At 47.5% G+C, this 21,790-nt stretch overlaps 1 protein-coding gene across 1 annotated transcript; it reads left to right on the plus strand.

Annotated features, from left to right (window-relative positions):
* The first annotated feature begins 991 nt into the window (after positions 1-991).
* Positions 992-21,380, plus strand: LOC6048075 (transcriptional regulator ATRX). Its single transcript, XM_038251507.1, has 9 exons — positions 992-1,549; positions 7,303-11,879; positions 11,942-12,117; positions 12,177-12,257; positions 12,364-12,486; positions 12,546-15,808; positions 15,878-16,181; positions 16,256-16,343; positions 20,730-21,380. Coding segments are annotated over exons 1-9 (8,646 nt in total). The 5' UTR covers positions 992-1,547; the 3' UTR covers positions 20,762-21,380.
* The last annotated feature ends 410 nt before the right edge of the window (positions 21,381-21,790 follow it).

A 21,790-nucleotide genomic window follows, 5' to 3' on the forward strand; every position in this document is an offset into this window, starting at 1 on the left:
CCTTAGCGTTACTATACTTCCCCCGTTGATCGTGAGGAGTCGACCAAAAAGAACAAATGAGTGGTAAAATGTGTCATTCGGCCTAACATTTGGCACATTCCTGGCGCATTTATTTTCCTTATCGGCGCCAACCTGGCTATTGCGAGCTTTATGCTCGGCTAGAATACGGTCAACCAAGCTAAGCTTAGCTAAGATGTATTTAAGAAAATTCTTTCCGAGATTCCGAGATATACTTTCCACCCTTTTCACCCAGCTTAGCACTTCAAATCCGGTATGTACACTTTGAAAATGCTGACGAAGGTTTCCAACATGGGGGCGACATTTGTATCTCACTACAGGCAGCTCGCCTACACAAGCTGTCAACTTCGGCACCAGAACAAAAGGGAAATGTCAACTTCGGCTCCAGCACAAAAGAACAGCTGTTCGTTACGGAATCAAAACAAAGCAACTGCGCACTGTAAAAAAAAGTACAAAAACTGCAGGCATAAAATGGAAATAAAGTAATTATTGTTTTTATGTAAAATTTTACCGCAATGTACGTTTAAAAGTTAGTGTATGTTTGTGAGGTGATTTTTATCAATGTATTTGCAAAATAAACTACTAAAGTAGGGATTATTAAGCACACATCGGGCCGTTGACCTTATTTAAAGTTGTACTTTTATCACATGAAACGTTTAACTTAACTACAGCGTAATTTGACTTTTACTTCAGTAATTCTTATAACAAAAGTTGAATTATTAATAAAAGAAATATTTTTGTTTTCACTGTGCGCAGTTTGCACGCGTTATCAATCTCAATCACCCAAGATGGCGGCCTTTAGCATCCCCCTGGTTTTGAAGAAATGAGTGTACTGCTCACGTCGATTACCCATCGAATGCCTAACTTGAGTTTTACCCACAACGAAAAGAAGACAAATGTTGTTACGTTTATTTCAACGTGTGCTCGTCTCCTCAAAACATCGCAGTGTCACACGCAAACTGTCACCCTGCAGCCCAGAGCAAAGAACGAGAAAAAGACACGCAAGAAGAAGCCAAGTCTCGCTTGCACAAAAAGCCCGAGCTCGCAGAAGCAAAAGTTCTCCATCTTAAGTTTTGTGGTGGTGTCTCCGCGCAAAGAAAAGAAACCGAGTTTTCTCCGGCGTTGGATTGTCCCCCGTATGGACCACACTTCCGGCGGACGTTAAACGGTGTTGCGTCGATAACGAAACGAGGTCGCGCGCGGTCGAGATCGTATTCCGGGAACCTGTGCCACTTCTAAGGGGCGCCAATTTTTCACCCTTCCGCGCGTGTGTGTTTGTGTGTGTGCGTGTGCAGTAGAACCATCCTTTTAGTAGTGGAGGCCATCCCCCCGCGCCGATCGGCCCGGCCAGAAGAAGGTGGAGCTACTGGGGTTGGACGAGGTGTTCCGTGTTCCGGCGTAGTGACGGAATAGGAGCAGCGCGGGTTGCTGCGATTTGTGTTGCCGAACTAAGGGCTTGCCCACGGCGCGGCGCAGCCTACTGAGAGCCTAGCGGATCCAAGGAAAACGGTTCTGGATGTCGAATCAAAATGTAAGGAAGATTGATTAGTGTGGCCGGGGCTGCTGCCCCTCACTGGGACAAACAGATTGCGTTCAAGCGTATCGATTTTTTCCCCCAATTTTGCCTAGGTTGAAGACCAGCAAACAAGAATTCCCGGGCAAGTGTTTGTGTTAGAAGCGGAAAAGTAAACAACGAAATACCAAAAAGGAAAAGGTTCGGAATATCCGGGAAAGGAAGATTCCACCAAGAATCCCTGCCCAAAAAATCGCAGAGAAAACGGCTTGGTAATGCTTTTTGTACCATTTTTACGACCACAACGACGTTCGTGCACAAAAAGACCATCCAAAAGCATAAAATGCTACACCTCCAACCTTTTTCCCTGCCTCGCGGATGTTCTGGGCTGGGCAGAGTTGTCTCCTCCTTCATGCACGCACACCTGACCCCCGCGCGACTGGGACCTGGAACCAACTTGGACAGCAACGCGCATATTCTTTTTAGCTTTGGCGGTTGTTTTTGTTTTGCTTTTCCTCCCGTGTGTATGATGTTGTGTTTTTTTTTTTTTTGCTTGCTTGTCTTTTCTTTTGCTTTTTACCCTGTTTGAGCTGCTGCTGCTACACACTGTTCATCTCCTCCGCCACCGCTCTTGAAGAGTGGAGTTTGGGAGTAGGAGAAGATATCGTGGCGGTGAATCGGCCCCGCGCGAAAATCGCGCTTTCTTCGTGCTAGCAGCAGCAGCGACAGGAAGCAAGAGACAAGAGTTCTTTTATTGAGAGGAACATTGATTTGAAGTTAGCTGGGACAGGCAACGTGTAGATGCTTTCCTTTAGTTGAATTATTTGTATATGTAGTGTTGTGATAATCAATTGTATGTTATATACCAGGAAAAAGGGAAAACTATTCTTGTTTAAAAAAAAAAATAAAGATTTAGTAAACCTGTAATAGAGTAATTTTCCAAATAACTAGAAAATTTATTGGAAATTTCGCAATTCGCAATTTCGCAATTTTCAGTGTAAGAACGGGCCTTGACCGATCTTATGCACTAGGTTCCCGACGAACACGCACTGCCCTTACACCTACATCTCACCCTTGCTCTGAGTCAGTACGAGCAGCACGCTAGAACACGCTTTGAGTGTTCGTGCCAGGCATGCACACCTTCTTTTCCGGTTACGCATTTTAACTCGGCCGGGGGTGGTACATTACGTAGGGTTTGATGTAAGTATAAGCGCCTAACCATTTATAGTGTGCCTATCAACTTTCATTTAAGCAAAAACTGGTTTATTTTGAGTTTGAATTCAAAAACTAGTTGTTATTATACTGGGTGTTGTTTTTCTCCTGAAATCTTCCCTATTGTTGAGTCGTGTTAATCTGTTACTATTTCTTCTGTCGCGGTGTTTTGTTACAATATTTTGGTCCTAAGCATTTTATAAAAGTTTTTCAAAAGTACAATAGTAATATTTGTGTTAGATCTTTGATCATTCCAAAAATTGAGTAAGGGCTCGAACCTCATTTGTTTGAAGAAAAGGGTGAAGATTGAAAACAATGGACAGTGAAAAAAATATACTATTTGAAGAATCAATAGTAAAATAAAGATAGTAATTGATGAAGTAGATAAAGAAATTAACAACAAAATAAATCGCTGCCAAATTAAGGGAAAACAGACAGTTTGTTACAGCAGCATCAATTAGTAAATAGAGTGGAAAAACGTTGAGAAATAAGAGAATCAAGAAAATAACAGAATATAGATGGTAGATAGAGAGGCTGGATCCTATTAGAGAACGGACATCTCAAACCAAAAGCACAAATCGAAGCACGAGAACTGTCAAACGGAGGTACCAATCGAGCAAAAGACAAAGGATTTTGCTCGATAGGCACCTCCGTTTGACAGCTCCGTGCCTCGATCGGCACTTCAGGCTTGAGATGTCCGTTCTCCAATAAGCTCCAGGCTCTCTAATGGTAGATAAAAACGGAAAGAAGAGAAACCCCGTTGTGCGATGTTTCAGGTACATCCACAGCAGTTGACTCAACATACTGCGAATCAAAACAATACCGTCTACAATCACAAATTACTTCCCTTTCCCACATTGTTGCGCCCCTTTCTTTTAGCCGTCTCGACTCTGACCCGCGGTGGTCAAAGGTTTACGATCCGTTTCCACAGGCCACCAGCTAGGTCATCATGAAAACCAAGCCAACGTGGAGGTAAGAAAATAGGACACTCGCAAGGAACCAGAGCTATACTGTTCTGATCAAGATAATTCGGATGATCTAACAGAACTACGGATGTAGTTAGTTACGCTCCTTCCTGGATGTTCCTTACGTGGACGTCAACCGAAGAGCACGGAACAAGGTCAGTGCCATCGCATGCTCTTAGGTATCAATCCTTGGCCTTCAACTAGAAAATTTATTGGAAATTTCGTTTTAAAATTTTATGATTCAGATGAAATATAATCTACAACTTAGGTCTCCATAAAGTGTTGGCAGCTGTCCTTAAAAAGTTGTAGGTATTGCTTAGGTCTCTTAAAAAAACTCTCTAAACTTACCCATTTTTTATTCAAATTTTCACAAGCGAAAAAAAAACTTTTTGAAATTCTCGTTTTCGAGATGACAGAAATTGTATTTTTTTAACTTTGCCTCAGATGGCCAATCTTCATCTAGTAACTAAGCAGTTCTCTACGTTTTCGCCTAAAAGCAATTATTTTTTTTATTCGATGACACTATTTTAATACGTTTCTTGGGTCCAAAAAGAACATTAACATTATCGTTATCAGTTTGTCCATTCAAGGCTCCTTACAATCTTGGCAACTGTCCATACAATTTCACAAGGTATCAATAATCTTAAATTTAAAAATAGGTCCCACTCAGAAAAAAAATCTTTTTTTGCCTTATAAAAGAAAAGTTTAAGGTTTGCTTTTGGGAAAACACTTTTCTCAGAAATCTTAAAAAATTCGTGCGCGGCGAGGATTCGTCCCAGAAAAACCTTTTACTAAATTAAAGGTTTAAATGCACTCTTTCGATTGAATGTTGGCCCGAAACCCGGAACTCAAAGTCTGATTTTTGAGAGCTCTTTTTCTGAAACACTTGAGCGATGTCTGTATCCGCTCTTAAACATTTGTGTCTTCCATCATTGGAAAACTGCTCGTAAAACCCACAATTTTTATATTTTAGATTTGTAGCCGTGGGGTCGGAGACGAACTTTTTATTTTTGGATTCACAATTTTCGACCAATAAGTGTGGTTAAGGCCATATTTAGAGGTATTTTTTTGGACTATTTTACAGCTAGCACTATCAAATTAAAAGAATTTAGTTTCAAACAAAAAGCCATTCGAAAACATGCGCCATAAACTGCTTGGGCCCAAAATTTGAAGCTTTTCCAAAATTTATTTCCAGAGATATAGCCATATTAGTGTTTTTTTCGTCTTATTTTTACCCTATTTTTTCCTATTAAATTTTTGGTTTTATACAGAATCATATACATACTGAACATTGAATTCGAAGTCCCGGCACGTTCTCGCTCGAAAGTCGTCAAGTCGAAGCATAAACGCCAGCAGTGTTCTTTTTGGCTTCTCATAATAGATCGACAAAGTGCAATAGCGATACATATTTTTTTAAGTTAATCATAGACTAACATTAAAGACTGAGTACCCTTTATATTTTTCTGATAATGTCAATCCAATATGTTTTTCTTAACTAAATTTTAATACCTTGTGACCCATAATGTACCACTGAAATTTAAAAAAAATGTATTCGAGGTTTAGCCTAAAAATATTCGAAGTTTTAGGTTAAATTCTCACTGGGTGGTATAATTTTGATTCTGAAAAATTAATTGCACCAATATATTTGTCGGAGTTTCATCATTTTGTAAGAAAGGCTCTATTTCACCTCTGGTGATATTAAATCGGGTTTTTAATTCACTGTAGTTCCTCTTCTAAAGTCTATTTTGACAAACTTTACCGCCTCCGATGTTTGATGTGCATGTGCATTCGGGTGGTCCAAATTCGGGCTTCATCGGGGCTACCCGTTGAAATCATAGATTGGCCCATTACAATTTTGAGCCCATTCTGATCACGGCAACCCCTCCCTCTAATCGCTTGATGTTTGTAAGGGAGAAATCGTCAAAATGTGTGGGGAAATGTAAGTTCAGTTTTTACCAGTGTTCGGCGCCATAATTAACCAAATCTTATCAATTCTCGAAACTATGATCTTCATTTAATTTGGAAAAACTTTTCCGAAGACACCTTATTTTGAGGATTTTTAAAAAAAAAATATTAGCTTCCGAAATTGATCATAGGGGAAATATGCCCATTTAAAGCCTAATAAGCGGTCGTGCTTGAATGATGCTGGATAATCTGGAGTGTTCATTGAAATTTACTAAAACCAAGTACACCAACGAGTGGAGCAACTTTTTGTGAACATTTCTGTTTATTTTCACTTTTACTAAAAGATATTCTATAAATCTTACAAGCATTTGAAAAAAATATTTCCCAAATGTAATCTAATCAGTCGAGAATTTATCGGGCCACGCCCATTTTTCTATTTTCAGCTTAGTTCTTTTTTTGTTCCAGCGCTCTTTTGGGTCTGCTTGTTCCCTGGAGATCTTTCGTTTTTTTAAAGGTTCAAGGTCCTATGAACAACATTTTCGGGATTGCCTCAAAAGGCCGAAGTTCAAAAGGCCGTTTGCCTTATGAGATTCGGCCTTATGAGAATTTTGTCTTTCGAGTTTAAAATACCTTTAAAAATAACTCTAGCAATAAACAAACGCATTGAATCAGTCTTCAATATCCCGGGGTATTCAAAAGCATAAAAAAGCAAACTTTTTGTTTTTTGGTCTTACATTTTTAGGTGGTTTATGGATGGCTTCCTATTGTTTATACAGTAGTTGTTCGGTAACTGGGCGTTGTTTAACTGGGCTGCTTTTTAACTGGGCGCTCGATAACTGGGCCGTAGCCCAGTTAAAAAGCAGACAAACGTCAAAAAACCAAAACAAACCGAAATGAACGAGGGGTTAATGGATGCAACAGCATGTTCAATAAATAATAAAAACTTTTTTCAAACTTTTATTTCATTTCAAGTCACAATTTAAGACATATGAAAAGTAAACATCGTAAATAAATTTGATTAACTTTTATTTTTATATTTCATCAGGAAAATATTATGCATCGGTGTTCCCCTCGTTATTTTTCGTTCAGCCCAGTTAGCGAGCAGCATTCGGTGACTGGGCTACGTTCTCAGCCCAGTTACCGAACAAATACTGTATCGGAAAATATATTGTATGATTTGATTACCTATTCGAATTTTTCCTCCCTCCGGAAACAGAATCTTTGGACCGTACTGAAATCAAGGGTACTGATTGCTCAAAAAAGACTCAGTCACTTCGATCACCAATCGCTACTGAACACTCTCTCTTTGCTCTTGCTCTCACACCAATCGGGTAGTACAGCATAATGCAAGCCAAAAGAGCGGCGCGCTATTAATTTATTAGATTCTTTCCTCTCTCAGAGCAGATTCGTTTGTGACTCGGGTCGACGGACGGAGTAGGCAAAGAAATTTACAAAGTATTTGTATCGCTTCGTGTGGAGCGATTGACCAAGCCGCTGGCAGCTAGCGAGTCGTGTTCGCTCGCGAATGGTTGCGCGGCAAAGATTCATTCGGCGATGAGTGAGTGATTTCTGATTTTTGAATCAAAAAATCAGAACCCTTCAGGACATAATCTCAGATAATTTAGAATAGCTCCGGTTCCAAACTGTTTAGCTAAAACATCCCATCTTTCTCTCTTCCCCCATTTCCAGGGCCACCGCCGCCGCCGAGGAGCCTGACCTGTTCAACGGGCTAGAGATCACGGACATGCAGGAAATCAACATGGACAACGGCGACGAGTACGTGCTGATCCCGTCGGACAACGAGAACGACGACGACGCAGTTGTTATGGAAAGTGGTGCTGCTGCTGGTGCTGTCACGGTAGTGTCGTCCAAGGAGCACCTGTCCGGCGGGGAAGCTATGGACCTGCTCGCCGGGGTCGACCTGGACACACTGCTGGACAAGGCCGTCAGCGAGAAGACCGAGCTGCGGATCGTCAAGAGTATTAACCTGGCACCGGTGCAGCAGGGTTGTGGTGGTGGTGCTGGTGGAAATGGGGGAGACATTGACGGCGGTTCGAGTCGTGACCATGGGATGTTTACGATGAGTTACCACTTTAACCTGGACACGCAGGAGCTGTTCAATGTGGGGTCGGATGAGCCGCAGCATCGGCCGGAAGTGGAGCAGGAAGAGGAGGAGGAGGAGATGGAGATGGAGATGGGTTGTGGCATTACGATCAAGGAAGAGATCGACATTGAGGAAACTGTGGTGAACTTTCCGGACGATGAGGACGACCTGGGTGCGGAGTTGGAACTGTCGGATGTAGGTCGCGTGAGCGAGGAGATTGCCATTTCGGAGAGTGAAGACGAAGAGGATTGTGTGCTGTTGTCGCTGATTGAGCACCAGCAGCACGTTCCGATCAAGGAGGAACGGCCGGAAGAGGACAAGAGTCCGGTTGAGAACGATCACGCGTACACGTCGCAGTCGCTGGATGAACCTGCGGCGGTGCCGAGCTGCGTTACGGTGGAGAGTATTGTTGAACTATCGCAGCGATTGCTCGAGCAAGCTGGTGAAGACAGGGAGAAACGATTGGCCAGTATTGCGAGTATTGAGGAGCAGGTGAAGCTGTTGAAGGAGAAGGCCCTCTCGGAAGAACCTGACGCGCCGAAGAGTCTCGAACCCGAACCTGCAATTGAATCCGCAGAAGTTAACGAAGCAGACAATCTCTCAGTGATCCTGTCGGAGAACTGTTCCGAACCGTTTGAGGGTCGCTCGATGACGGACCTGCTGGCGACCCCGAGTGAAGAAAGTGTCGCCGGTCGACTAGATGCCGTTCTGGAGGAGCAAGAGGAACAGCAGGAAATCGAGATCGAAACCAATCTATCCAAGGTAATGTCCCCGAATCGGTCGGAACCGCTTGAGCATGAAGGTGACGGCGTTAGCGATCCGCCCCCGATGGAGTGTGACGTTGCCGAAGACCCACCTCCTCCAACGCCGGTTCCGGAAGATCCTGAGAAAGATCAGGAAGAAGTTGCTCCGATGGAAACAGAGGAAGGTGATCAGGCTGCTGAAGATCAGGTAGAACCAGTTGAAGAAGAAACTCCGAAGGAGTCCGAAACTGAAGTTCAACCAGAAGAACCTGCTATTCCGGAGAAGGAAGAACCGACCAAAAAGAGTCTCGAAATCGCCAGCGTTGACGATCTGATTGAGCACGGTGAGTTGTTCTTCCAACAGTGCGAACTCATCGTAGACAAAGCTGATGAGGACGACAGCTGCGACAAGTTGAAACAGTTCCTTGCGAAACTAACCCTCAACGTGCGAAGGTTGACGGAGAAGCTCGCTCCAACGGCGACGGCCGACGCGTCGGTTCAAACCGAAAAGGTCAAGCTGACCCGGGAAAAGGCCATTTCCCTGAACGAAAAGTACAAGCGACGGATGCTCAGCTCGCTGGGAGATGTAGAAGCGGTGTACAGCGATGCAACGGCCAGTAGCGATGATGGTGGTGGTGGTGGTGGAGCAGGTTCCGAAGGTGCGCCATCCAGCGCAGGAGAAGAAGAGGACGACGATGAAGCGTTCGCGCGACGCCAAGATCGGAGAAAGTCGAGGCGGATGGAGCGAAAGTTGGCGCAAGGTGGGGAAGAGGGCGAGGAGGAGGATGATCAGGACATCACGATGCCCGGTAAGAAGCGAAACGCTCGAAGGTTGGACAGCACCGATTCCGCAAAGCACGAGGAAGAAGAGGACGCTTCGGAGCCGGATTTGTCGCAGTTTTTGGTGCCGAAATCGCCAACGATTGCGTCGTCGTCGGAACCCGCCCCCGGAAGTGACGACATTCCGGTCAAGAATGAACCGTACTCCGAGGAGAACAGCTCGGATACGCCGGTGGCGCAGAAGCGAATCATCCGGACGAGTAGTGTGGAATATTCTGCGACCAACCGGGAAGGCGAGTCGTCCTCGCCATCGGACGGGCAACGGATGGACGTGGACGGGGAGGATTCAACGTCGAAGAGCACGGCGCCGAAGCAGGAGGAAGACTCTAAAGACGCTACGAGCGCGGAACAGGACAACGAGCAGTCCGACAGCGAGCTGCTGGACGACGTTCTGCCCCAGGTCGACGACATTCTGCTTGACGTGGACGACATCTTGCCGGCGGCGGAAGGCGTCGTGCAGGACTACCTTGTTGAGGAAGAGGTGCGGACGGAGGAGCGTAAAACGGAAGCTCCAAGCAAGACCGCTGAGAACAAACCAAAGAAGAGCACCGGCAAGAAGATCGACAGCGAAGAGGAAGCCGAAGAAGAGTCGGAAGATGACGCGCCCAAGGGTAAGGCGCTCGAGGACATGACCGAGTCGGAGCTGGAAGAGTACTACGACAACCTGCGGGAGAAAGAAATCGACAAGTTGTGCAACTTGACCAACCTGGAGGTGTCGAGGAACGCAAACCCGCAAAAGCCCCAGGATGCCGCAGTCAAGAAGAAGCTGCCGCCGCCGGTGGTCAACAAGAAGAAGGACCGCGACGACCTGTACGACATTCTGAAGGACAACGCGGAACTGCACGGCAGCGGCGACGACAGCGATAGTGCGTCCGAAGTGGTTGAAACGGAGGAGCTGTACCTGCAGCAGTGCAATCAGAACATGAAGAACCAGCTGTTGAACCAGCTGAGCAGCAGCGACACCGAGCTGGATTCGGGCGGGAGTGACGAGGACGGGGTGGTGGAGGCGTTGCGGCGAGGGGGTGAAGATTCCGACGATTCGGCCGGGTCGATTCTGATGGAGAAGTTTTTGAAGAGTCTGAACAAGGAGCACGGCGAGGGGGAGGATGAGGAGGAGGGCAGTGGAAACGAGGGTGAGAAGCAGGAGGTTGAGGAGGGGAGCAAGTCTGTGGTGGAGGAGGACGCGGACAAGACGAAGGAGAGTGAGGCTGAAGATGATGGAGTTGCGATGGAAAAGGACAATGAAGACGCGATTGAGCGGATGAAGAATTCGCTGAAAAAGTCGGAGCAGAAGACGACGTCTGAGGAGACGAAGAGTAGTTTGAAGAAGGATGCTGGCTCGGCTAGTAAAACGACGGCCGTTGACCCGCTGGACAAGCAACTTTTTAGCAAGAAGATGTTCCGAGATGTGGATGAGACGCTGCGACGTGATCGTGATCGGGAGGCGTTTGGACGGGAGAACGGTTCGGCGACGAGCCGGTCCGAACGGGTAGTTAGCGAAGACTCGGACGTGGAACTGCTGGACGTTTCGATGTTTCAGCCGAAGCGAAAGCTCAAGGAGAAGACGCTGGAGGACTTTGACTTTAGTGCCACGACGAAGCGGGCGACTCCGCAGTTGAAGCGCAAGGACACCAAGGAGGACGACTGCATAAGTTTGAGTTCGGAGAGCGAAGCGGAGGTAGAGGAGACCAACGAGGCGGATGAGAAGGAGAACAAAAAGGGTCGGATACGGACGATGCTGACGCAGGACCAGCTTGCGGACGAGACCAAGACCGCCCAGAAGGACGAAGTGGTTCGGGTGGCCCAGCTGAAGAAGAAGAACGAACAGCTGACCAAGTTTATGGAAACGTTCAAGCCCGGCCCGGACGAAAGCAAAATGGTGCTGGATTACGACGCCAAGCGGAAGCAGGCCATCTGCGTTCATCCGCACATCGAGAAGCTGCTCAAACCTCACCAGCGAGAAGGTGTCCGGTTCATGTATGACAATAGCTACGGCAGCGTGAACTACATCAACAAACACCCCGGTTCCGGGTGCATCCTGGCTCACTGCATGGGCCTCGGCAAAACGCTCCAGCTGATCACGCTACTACACACGGTCATGCGCTACCCGCAGCTCAAGACCCGTCGCGTACTCGTCATCTGCCCCAAGAGCACGGTCATGAACTGGTCCGACGAAATCCAGCACTGGCTGGGTTCGCTCAAGAGCGGTCCCCGACTGAAGGTATTTTACTTCCCGGACAACGCCGACGTCAACGACAAGCTCAAAGTCCTGGGCGATTGGTACGCGTCGAACGAGAACCGCTGCGGCTGCATGCTCATCGGGTACGAAGCGTTCCGCGTGCTCGTCAACTACGAGAAGCGCAAGCGGACGCCCTCGAACTTCCTGGCGGCGAAGGCCGCCTTCGTGAAGAAGCGCGTCGACGAGTACTTGCTGGATCCGGGCGCCGACCTGGTCATCTGCGACGAAGGCCATCAGATCAAGAACAAAAAGTCCGCCATCAGTGGGGCCGTGTCGCAGATCAAGACCAAGCGACGGATCGTCCTGACCGGGACGCCCATCCAGAACAACCTGAAGGAATGTGAGTTGAACGGTTTTGAAATCATCTCGAATGGACACATTCTAAAATTTTAAACTTTTCAGACTACTGCATGGTGAACTTCATCAAGCCGTCCTTCCTCGGCAGCGACCGGGAGTTTAACAACCTGTACGCGAACCCCATCAAGAATGGCCAGCACAAGGACTCGGACAGCCGGGCGATCAAGATCATGAAGCAGCGCTCGTTTGTGCTGCACAACAAGCTGTCCAAGTTTGTTCAGGTAAGATGAATCGTCTTCAGTCAATGTCGAAGGTGTCTAACGTTTGTATCCACTTGCAGAGGCGAGAGGCCGGCGTCCTGAAGGAGTTCCTGCCGGAAAAGTTTGAGTATGTGTTGTTCGTTCCTTTAACGCCCGTCCAAGTAAGTCCCGTGCGCAACGAAACGCACGAAAAATAAATTTCCTTTTTTTTTAGTTTTCAACAATCAACTCAAGAACTTGTCTAACGATGAAACTTTTTGTTTGTAGGAAAAAATGTACGAGGTGTTTCTGCAGATGAACGAGTACACGACGGCGACCGGTGAAGCGGTCAGCGAAGGTGCCCGGGGGAAAAAGTTCAAACTGCTGGCGGATTACACGTCGCTGCGAAAGGTATGACTCCGTCAAGCATAACTTCCTCCTCGTTGTTGCAACACTCCCCTTGCTTGTAGATCTGGACCCACCCGAAGGTGCTGGAAAAGGCGTGGGAGACGGCCGTCCAGGAGAAGAACAAACGAGACGCCCGCTTCCGGCTAACCGCTTCGCCCGACTCGGACGACGACCGGCCCGACGACTACAACGACATCTCGTCGGGTGCGCTCTCGGTGACGAACGACTGGTGGCGCAAGCACCTGGGCGTCAACGACCTGGAGTCGCTCTACCCGAGCAACAAGCTGCGGATCATGTTCGAGATTCTGAAGCAGTGCCACGAGCGCGGGGAAAAGTGTCTCATCTTTTCCGCGTTTGTGGCCGTGCTGAACGTGGTGGAGCACTTTATGGCCAAGATTCACAACCAGCAGAACGATCCGGCGGCGGACGTGTACGGGTACGGGAGCTTTCGGGGGCCGTGGGAACCGGGCAAGGATTACTACCGGTTGGACGGGAAGACGCAGAAGAACATTCGCCACAAGATGATTACGTCGTTCAACGATCCGTCCAACAAGCGGACGAAATGCTTTTTGATTTCGGCCAAGGCCGGTGGACAGGGCATTAACTTGATCGGAGCGAATCGGGTGATCATTTTGGACACGTCGTGGAATCCGTCGAACGATCAGCAAAACATCTTCCGGATATTCCGGCTTGGGCAGAAGCGCAAGTGTTACGTGTACCGACTGTTGGCGATGGGCACGATGGAGGAGAAGGTGTACTCGCGGTCCGTTACGAAACAGGCGATGAGTTTCCGGGTGGTGGACGAGCAGCAGATCGATCGGCACTACAGCTTCTCGGAGCTGGCCGAGTTGTACAGTTTGTCGAAGGTTGAGGACCAGGTGCGCGAAACGCCGATTCTTCCGGCGGATGATGTGTTGGCGTACCTGTTGAGAAATCTGCCGAAAAGTGCGTTCAAGTACCACGTGCACGATTCGTTGTTGGAGAACAAACCGGAGCAGGATTTGAGCGAAGAGGAGAAGAACGAGGCGTGGGCGGCGTACGAACGGGAAATCCAGAATAATGAAAAACCTTCGTATTTGGGCAACTTGGGAATGATGCAGAACTTTATGGGTGCGGCGGGAGCGTTTCCGGGTGCTTCCGGTTCGGGGTTGGGACCCTACTCGGCGATTAATTATCCTGGATTGCCGGGAGCGTTGGCAGACATGTACCGGAACGACTTTAGGTACAGTTCCAGCATGAACCAGTTGATGTATCCGTACGCGAACGCGTCGTTCCCATCGTTGATGAGCGATCCTAGCTACTCGTCGATCATGGGAAAGCAACCGGCGTATGGGAATTTTAACCTGCCGGGGGCGTCACCTTCCGCAAGTGGCATACCAGACTTTGCGCTGTCGGCAGCGTTGAACGGACAGAGCTCCAGCGGAGGTGGTCCAGGAACGAGCAGCTACAACACCAACGTAGCGCTGCAGAGTCTGCTGGAACTGTACAGCAAGTCCCTCTCGTCGAGCATGAGCAACAGTACGACGGTCACGACGGCAACGGCCACTTCGGTGTCACCGAGCACGACTACCTCCCCGTACAGTGCACTGAGTGCGTTGAAGCAGTTCAACGGGTTCGGTCCACCCCCGATGCACCATCCCGGATCTCCGGCACCGCAATCACATTCCTCGCCTGCACCACCACCAGCCTCCAGCTCTCAATCCCCAAGTAGTTCCGGCAACGCCGCCCTCATCAACATGCTCAACGAACAACCCATGCCCATGTCATCGGCCGCTTCATCCGGACCGTTCTCCCACCTCAGCTCTCCGCTGCCAGCGCCGACAATCACTCCGTTACCTTCGCGCAGCACTCCGACGGCGGCCACAACCGTCACCACGATGGCCACTTCCACGCCAGTATTAAGCTCCGCCTCTCCGTCTACTGCGTCCAAGAGTGTCATCGCTACGGCACCACCTCCCCCAGCTCAACTTCCACTACCACCGCTCAACATACCAAAGCCAACGCTTTCGTCGTCATCATCTGTGGCAAAGAGTAACGATCCAAAGCCGGTCCCACTCACGACCACGATCGTGGCCAGCGACGATGACGACGTAGACGACGATGGCATCCCGAGGCCGCACATTATCGTACGCGACCCATCGTCAATCAACGCGACCTCGGCGAAACCCGGCGCCCAGGACAAGGACAAGGTTGTGAAGAAGAACCTCAACATGGGCATCGTCTACCCGGCGGAGAAGAAAAAAGACAACACCAAGGACATCATGCTCAGTGCGAAGAGTATTACGACGTTGACGAAGCCGACGATCGCCGTGAAGAACGTAGACAGCATGAAATCTTCCAAAGGTAGCGCAAACTCCCCGGTACACATTGCGCCGAGGCCATCGACAAAGCAGGCCCGTCCGCCGCCATACAGCTTACCGAGGGCGTCCCCAAGCAACAGCCGACCACAACACCCTCCACTAATCCGCACTCCACTCACGATCGGCGGCTCGTCACCCATCATAACTAAACCTCAACCCGCCACCGCCAACAACTCCACAACCCCCCGCCAGCAACAGGTCCCAGTCATTACCAACGCAAAATCCCTCCAACTGCAAAACTCCCCCTCCTCGTCGCCATTCAGCCTGCAGCAGAAAATCTCAAACCCGCCGCCGACTGCTTCGTCTTCCAACGCTGCTGCCTCTCCGACGCTTCCCCGCGGTTCCATCGCGGCCCAGCAACTGCGCGAACTTCAACAACGAATGAACAGCGCCGGCACCAGCAGCAACCTTATCAATACTAACACCAACTCGCACCTGGCGATGGCCAAGGCGAAGAAGCAACTGCAGCTGGCGCAACGCCAACAACAACAATCACCGAACAGACCCGTTCCGGTGGGAATCTTTCCCTCGCAGGCGACCACGACGACGACGACAACGTCCATCGGCAGCCAGCAGCAGCAGCTTCCAAAGGCTTTGGCAAGTACAAGTCCTGGTGCAGCACGGCTGACGATGACCGGTAGCAAACCTGCCAGCCAAACGAACATGTCCCCCCTGTCGGATAGCGTGAGCATAACGAAGATCACCAGCACCGGCCAGCGGATAGCGATCAGCAATCCGCCGTCCAGTACGGTGGCGGCCACCTCTGGCGCCGGAACCAACAACGCTGCGGCAATGTCGTTCTTCAGTGGTAATCTTGGCCGCAAGCAGGACCTCGTCATAACGAAAACCATCGGCGGCGGCGGCGGCGGTGCAGGCACTGCCGTGCGGAAGGTCCTCCCCGGGCCAAACATGGTGGTCAAGACGTCGCAGGACGTGACGATGGGTCCGAGCTTGAAGCGGCCATTGTGAGTGTTGGCGCAATTTCATCACCCTTTGACACAATTCTAACCGTAGTATCTTCCCACCCCCCACAGCTCAACCCTGACTCCGACGGCCATGAAGTCCACCCTTGGGCAGTCGCCGCTCTCATCGGCAGCAGCACCACCTCCATCGCTATCGATGGCCACCGTCAGTGCGGCGGCAGGTGGGACGATGCGCGCAGGACCCGTTACGCCAAACAGCATAACGGTGCGCAAGCGCAAGGCACCGGTTCCGGGTTCCGGCGCGGACCAGCCCTCGCCCACCCTCATAGACAGCTTAAAGGCGAAAAACAATTCGATTACCATCTCTGAAGTAAGGTCGATTTACTCGCCACCGGCGGCCAAGAAGCCCACTCCGGTGAGTCACTCGAAACTTGGGGGGGTTTGTTCCGTATCCTGGCAAGGTCATCCTCTAAATGTCCTTTTTTCCAGAGTATTCCGATTCAACCGCAGAAGCGATTGGGCAGCGGGATTACCATTACGCCTCGGAAGCCAGCGGCCGCAACCCAGCAGCAGCCACGTAATATTCGGGAATTTTTTTTGAATTAAATATACTTTATTGAATCTTTCTTATAATAATTACATTTGGTTTACATAATAAGTGGTCAGCTGTGGCTCTTCAGCTTTAGTTTGCTTTTCGTGATTTAAACACTGTTCATTTTTATAACTTTAAAAGTATATGATTTATCATTTTTGTAACACTAGGTACAATGAGGAAAAAAAAAATGTTAAGAAAACATAACCTAACCTAAAACTAACTTAATCTTACCATAAACTAAACCAATCCTTGAATCAAGGGGTATTCAGATATAGCACATTTTTCCCTGAATTTCAAACATTTTTCTTGAATCTTCTGATCCAACATTTTAACTTCTGCTAATTCATGAACCTCACTTGATCTTGTCCAGCCAGGAACATTCAAAACCATTTTGAGTACCTTGTTTTGGACACGCTGGAGCTTCAATTTATGAGTTCTAGCGCAACACTCCCAAACAGGTACTGCATACTCAATAACGGGGTAAATTATTTGTTTGTAAACTGCTAACTTATTTTTCAAAGATAGCTTTGATTTTCTGTTAATTAAAGGATACAAACACCTGATGAGAATGCTGCACTTGTTCAATATTTTATCTACATGCTGCCGAAACAAAAGTTTCGAGTCAAGTATGAGACCTAAATAGACAACTTCCTTTGACCAGGGTATCGAAACATCATTCATTTTAATCAAAACATCATCCTTTGGGACAAATCTGGCCGATTTGGAAAGTGGAAAAATGATGGTTTGAGTTTTGGCTGCATTTATGCGAATTTTCCAGTCGCCAAAGTATTCGGAAAGAACGTCAAGACCCTTCTGAAGACGGCCAACTAAATATCTGGTTATTTTACCCTTATAAATAACGGCAGTGTCATCAGCAAAAAGTGACAACACACCATTACCAGGAAGAGTAGGCAAATCAGATGTAAAAATATTGTACAGAAGTGGGCCAAGAATACTTCCTTGGGAACCCCAGCATCAATGTTGAATAATCCAGAAGCAATCCCATTCAGAAAAACCTTGAACGATCTCTCCGAAAGATAGTGCTGGATAATTTTGATAAGATACATTGGAAAACCGTATAAATACAGTTTATGTATCAAACCATCATGCCAAACATTGTCAAAAGCCTTCTCAACATCCAACAAAGCCATAGCAGTTGATTTAGACTCAAGCTTGTTCTGCTTGATGATTTTAGTTACTCTCGTAAGCTGATGAGCAGTATTATGTCCCTTTCGGAAGCCAAACTGCTCGTTCAAAATTATATTATTATCGTTGGTAAAATCCAAAAGCCTTGAATAGATGACCTTCTCAAAGAGTTTGGACAGACTACTCAAAAGACTAATGGGACGATAACTTGTTGGCGATGTTGGATCTTTTGAGGCTTCAAAATTGGTATGACTTTGCCCAGCTTCCAATTGGTGGGGAAGTAACCAAGTTGCAAACATTTATTGAAAATATTGGCTAGATGTTGAAAGAACTGATCACTCTGTTTTTTCAACACCAGATTAAAATGTTATCAAAGCCTGGAGCTTTCATATTTTTCATTTGTTTAACTGCAACTTTGACTTCCTCACCAGAAACATGGGAATCTGCAGGAAATTCAAAGGTAGAGTCATTGATTGTTGAAATACTATTGGCAACTGATGTTTCTTTACGGCTGGTCATGGAAGCGCCAAGATTATGTGAACTAACAAAATGAAGCCCAAGTGCATTTGCCTTTTCCTCGGATGTAATCAAAGGAGAATCCTCAACAATAAGAGGAGGAATAGGCTTTGGTTTGTTTTTAAGAACTTTTGAAAGTTTCCAAAATGGTTTTGAATAATTCCCAAGCTGGCTTACATGTTTTGAAAATTCTTGATTTCTGATATTGTCAAGTCGGTCTTGTATGATTTTGTTCAAATTGTTCACTGAAATCTTTTGTCATAGTCCCCAGTCCGTTGATATTGTCTCCTATAAACATTCCTAAGTCTAATCAAGTGTTTAGTATCTACGTCAATATCAGTTACCTTAAAATTAACAGGAACCTCTCGAACGTTGGCAGCCTCTGCTTGGTTGATAGCCTGCTGGATCACCTCCAGCGAACGATCAATATCGGCAGAAGTTTCCGGGTGTTGATCATAGTCGATGTTGCTGTCGACCACTTGCTGAAACTGCTGCCAGTCAACGTTGTGGTAATCTTTCCGGGTTGGTTGCCGCTGCGGAGTAACGGAAGCTCCAACCTCCACAACCACCGGATAGTGATCAGAACTCAACTCTTCAAACACCTCAGGATGAGCCACGTTCTCAGCCATATTGGTAATGAAGAAGTCGATGATTGAGTGATTCCCAGACCGAGCCACCCTCGTTGGACGATCCGGACTCACAACGTTGTAGTATCCGTTTTGCAGATCGTTGTGCAGAATCACTCCGTTCCGATTCCTCCTGCTGTTGCCCCAAACTTCATGCTTCGCGTTGAGGTCACCAGCGATGATGTACTTTGCGCTCCGCCGTGTCAGCTTCTGGATATCGCCCTTCAGTTTTGCTGCTGAACCATCTCTGGCATTCACCTGACGTGGGCAGTATGCAGCAATGAAGAGTACTGGGCCAACAGAAGTGGGAATTTCCACCCCAACGGCCTCGATGATGTCCAGCTTAAAGTGTGGCAGCCGGCGTGGCTTGAGATCACGATGAACAGCGACAAGCACACCTCCTCCTCCAGAGGTGGTCCTATCGAGCTGCGTCGCGATCTTGTAGTTTTGCAGATAAACTTTTTCACCGGGCTTCAGATGAGTTTCCGTGATGGCAGCTACGTCGATCTCCTTCTCGCGAAGAAAATCCACCAGCTCTAAATTCTTCCTCCTAATGGAGCAAGCGTTCCAATTCAGCAGCTTGAGGGACCTACGATCCATACTGGATGACGAACGAGGTCAGCACTTCAATCTGCTGGGTCTTGGTTTTGCATCCACGCAGTGCAGCGGACATCTGTTTGAAAATATTGAGGAGTTCGGTTGAGGTGTAAAGATCATTACCATTTTCCTCAACTGCTGGTTCTTGGGTTGGTCTTGGCTCCTGGCTGAAGCCCGGTGGTGGCGGTCTCGGCTCCTGGCTGGAACCCGGCCGTGGATGATTCATCTCAGCTCTCTTCCTGGGATCCAACGGCAACGGTGCCAAGTTTGGGACCTGGCGTCGCGGTTGAAGAGGTGGAAAATTTTCCTCCACCAGGGCTGGAGGAGTTCTACGACGCTGAGGCTGATTCTTCGTCGATGCTTGCTGCCGAATTTTCACGAACTCAGCTCTCTTGGGGCACTTTCGGTCGGTTGACGAGTGCTCACCGTTGCAGTTGAGGCACTTCACCAGCGAATCTTGGATGCACTGGGATGTGATGTGCGCATCGGTACCACATTTGGCGCAACGACGCTTCAGGTGGCAGTTCTTACCTCCGTGCCCGAAACCCAGGCAGTTGAAGCATTGTGTGACGTCACGGTGCACTGGTCGGTATCGCTCCCACGACACGATAATGTTGAAAACCGCTCGAATCGCCTTCAGCTCAGGAAGCGTCGTCGATCCCTTAGCCAAATGCAGCAGGTAGAGCTGGTCACGGTACTTGATGTCTTTGTTGCGTCGGCTCATTTTGTGCACGGCCAACACATCCAGTTTCAAAACTTTTAGCTCGGCAGCTAATTCCTCCACTGGCATGTCGTACAGACCTCTGACGACGATTTTGTACGGCTTATCCATGGCGACATCATGGGTAAAGTACTCCGCCTCGTTTTCGGTCAAGTAATCCTTGACCAGTTGATAGTGCTGCCTGGATTGCACCAGCACCTTAAATCCGTCCTGACACAGACGAATGTTGCCTTGGACTTTCCCAGACTTGATGAGTTCAACCAGCCCCGCTCGAAAGTCGATCGTAGCTGCTGATTGCCGCACATAAAAAGGAGGCAGTTTCTCCTTTCGCTGTTTCACTTCATTCTCCTTTGCTTCCGCTACCTGGTCCTCGTCAGGCAGTCCAGCAAACTTGTTGTTCTTCAATAGCTGCTCCTCGTGCGACGAAGAGTTCTCCTCCTCCTCATCCATCGGTACAGTACCGTCGCTCTTTTTCGTCTTTTTGCTGTTCGATGTCACTTCCAAAAGCACCTTCCTTTTGGAAATTCCCGGTTTTTGGCCATCAGTTGAGGCCTCAACCTTCCTTTTGGAAATTCCCACTTTTTTGCCTGCTTGAGCCGCAGGTAGGGCAATATTGCCGGCGTATTGCGCCGGGACGCGACGAGTCATGTTGATTCAGACAACCTTCACCAACGAATGCTCGGATAACAATGAGTAATATTCGGGTCGACTTCTCAGCGAGGTCAATTTGTTGATCGAAATTCCTTTTCTTTCATTTCACAGAAAACGTCCTCGAGGTGGTCGAAATTGAATGAGGCAAACGCAGGCAGCACTGAACACACATCCGACAACGATTTCAGCAACAGTCAGTCAATAGGGAAAAGTTTAGCGACTAATCAACTAATTATTTGCAGGAAGAATTCTGTGGTTGTTTGTTTGTTTGGTTTGCAAACCAATAGATTAGCGCTAATTTAATATTATTTGAAAAATGTACATTATGTGAGCTCCATTATTTACACCAAAAAATGCAACGCAAATCGAAAACATGATGTGTTAGGTTAGCAATTTGGCCATTTTATTTAAAACTGTAAAGGGAAAAAAGTCTCCTCGCTGTAAGATATCAAGAGTTTTTTTTTTTTCAACGCGACTGGATCGAACTTGTAAATACTGTTCAACTAAATAGATTTTTACTATTTATTCGTACTGGTCAAGGCTAATTTATAAAAGTATAGGAAAATAATGTTTTACGCAAAATTAAAGAAAAACAAGAAAGCTGAAGCGTCGTTTCCCGCCGCAATTTGCAAGGATTGCGTGGCACCGTGAATGGCGCGAGGCAGTCTCACCTAATCATAATTTACCTATGATAATAATGATGTGCGTCGAAACATGGAATCCTTTCTAAATGGCAATACAATACAGAAAAACAAACAGAAACCATTGTGTACATTTGTTAATAGCATTATTTGTGATCCCCAACACAAACTATCTGATAATAAAAGTATAATTTATCTTGTGATACGTAATCGAGCGATGCTTTGATTTATTGAGAAAATTACTGTCCCATTCGTTTTCCAGAGCACAACCTGGAACCAATAATTGGTAAGGTAAGAAAGCATTCACAAACCATGGAAAATATACGTGATGATTATTGCATTCGATCGTAATTTCTTGACTCACGATCGAGATTTCTCGATAGTAAGATTACGACTTACCATTGACAAATCTCGATCTACCATCGAGAAATTGGAAATATACCCAGTTTAATCACACTAAGCCGTTCGACCAAATCTCATCACTTTTGCCGTTTCTGCTATTAAATCAACATTTTCAGATGTTTCAACAAT

This window comes from Culex quinquefasciatus, chromosome 2, assembly GCF_015732765.1.
Source record: "Culex quinquefasciatus strain JHB chromosome 2, VPISU_Cqui_1.0_pri_paternal, whole genome shotgun sequence".
Lineage (NCBI taxonomy): Eukaryota > Metazoa > Arthropoda > Insecta > Diptera > Culicidae > Culex > Culex quinquefasciatus.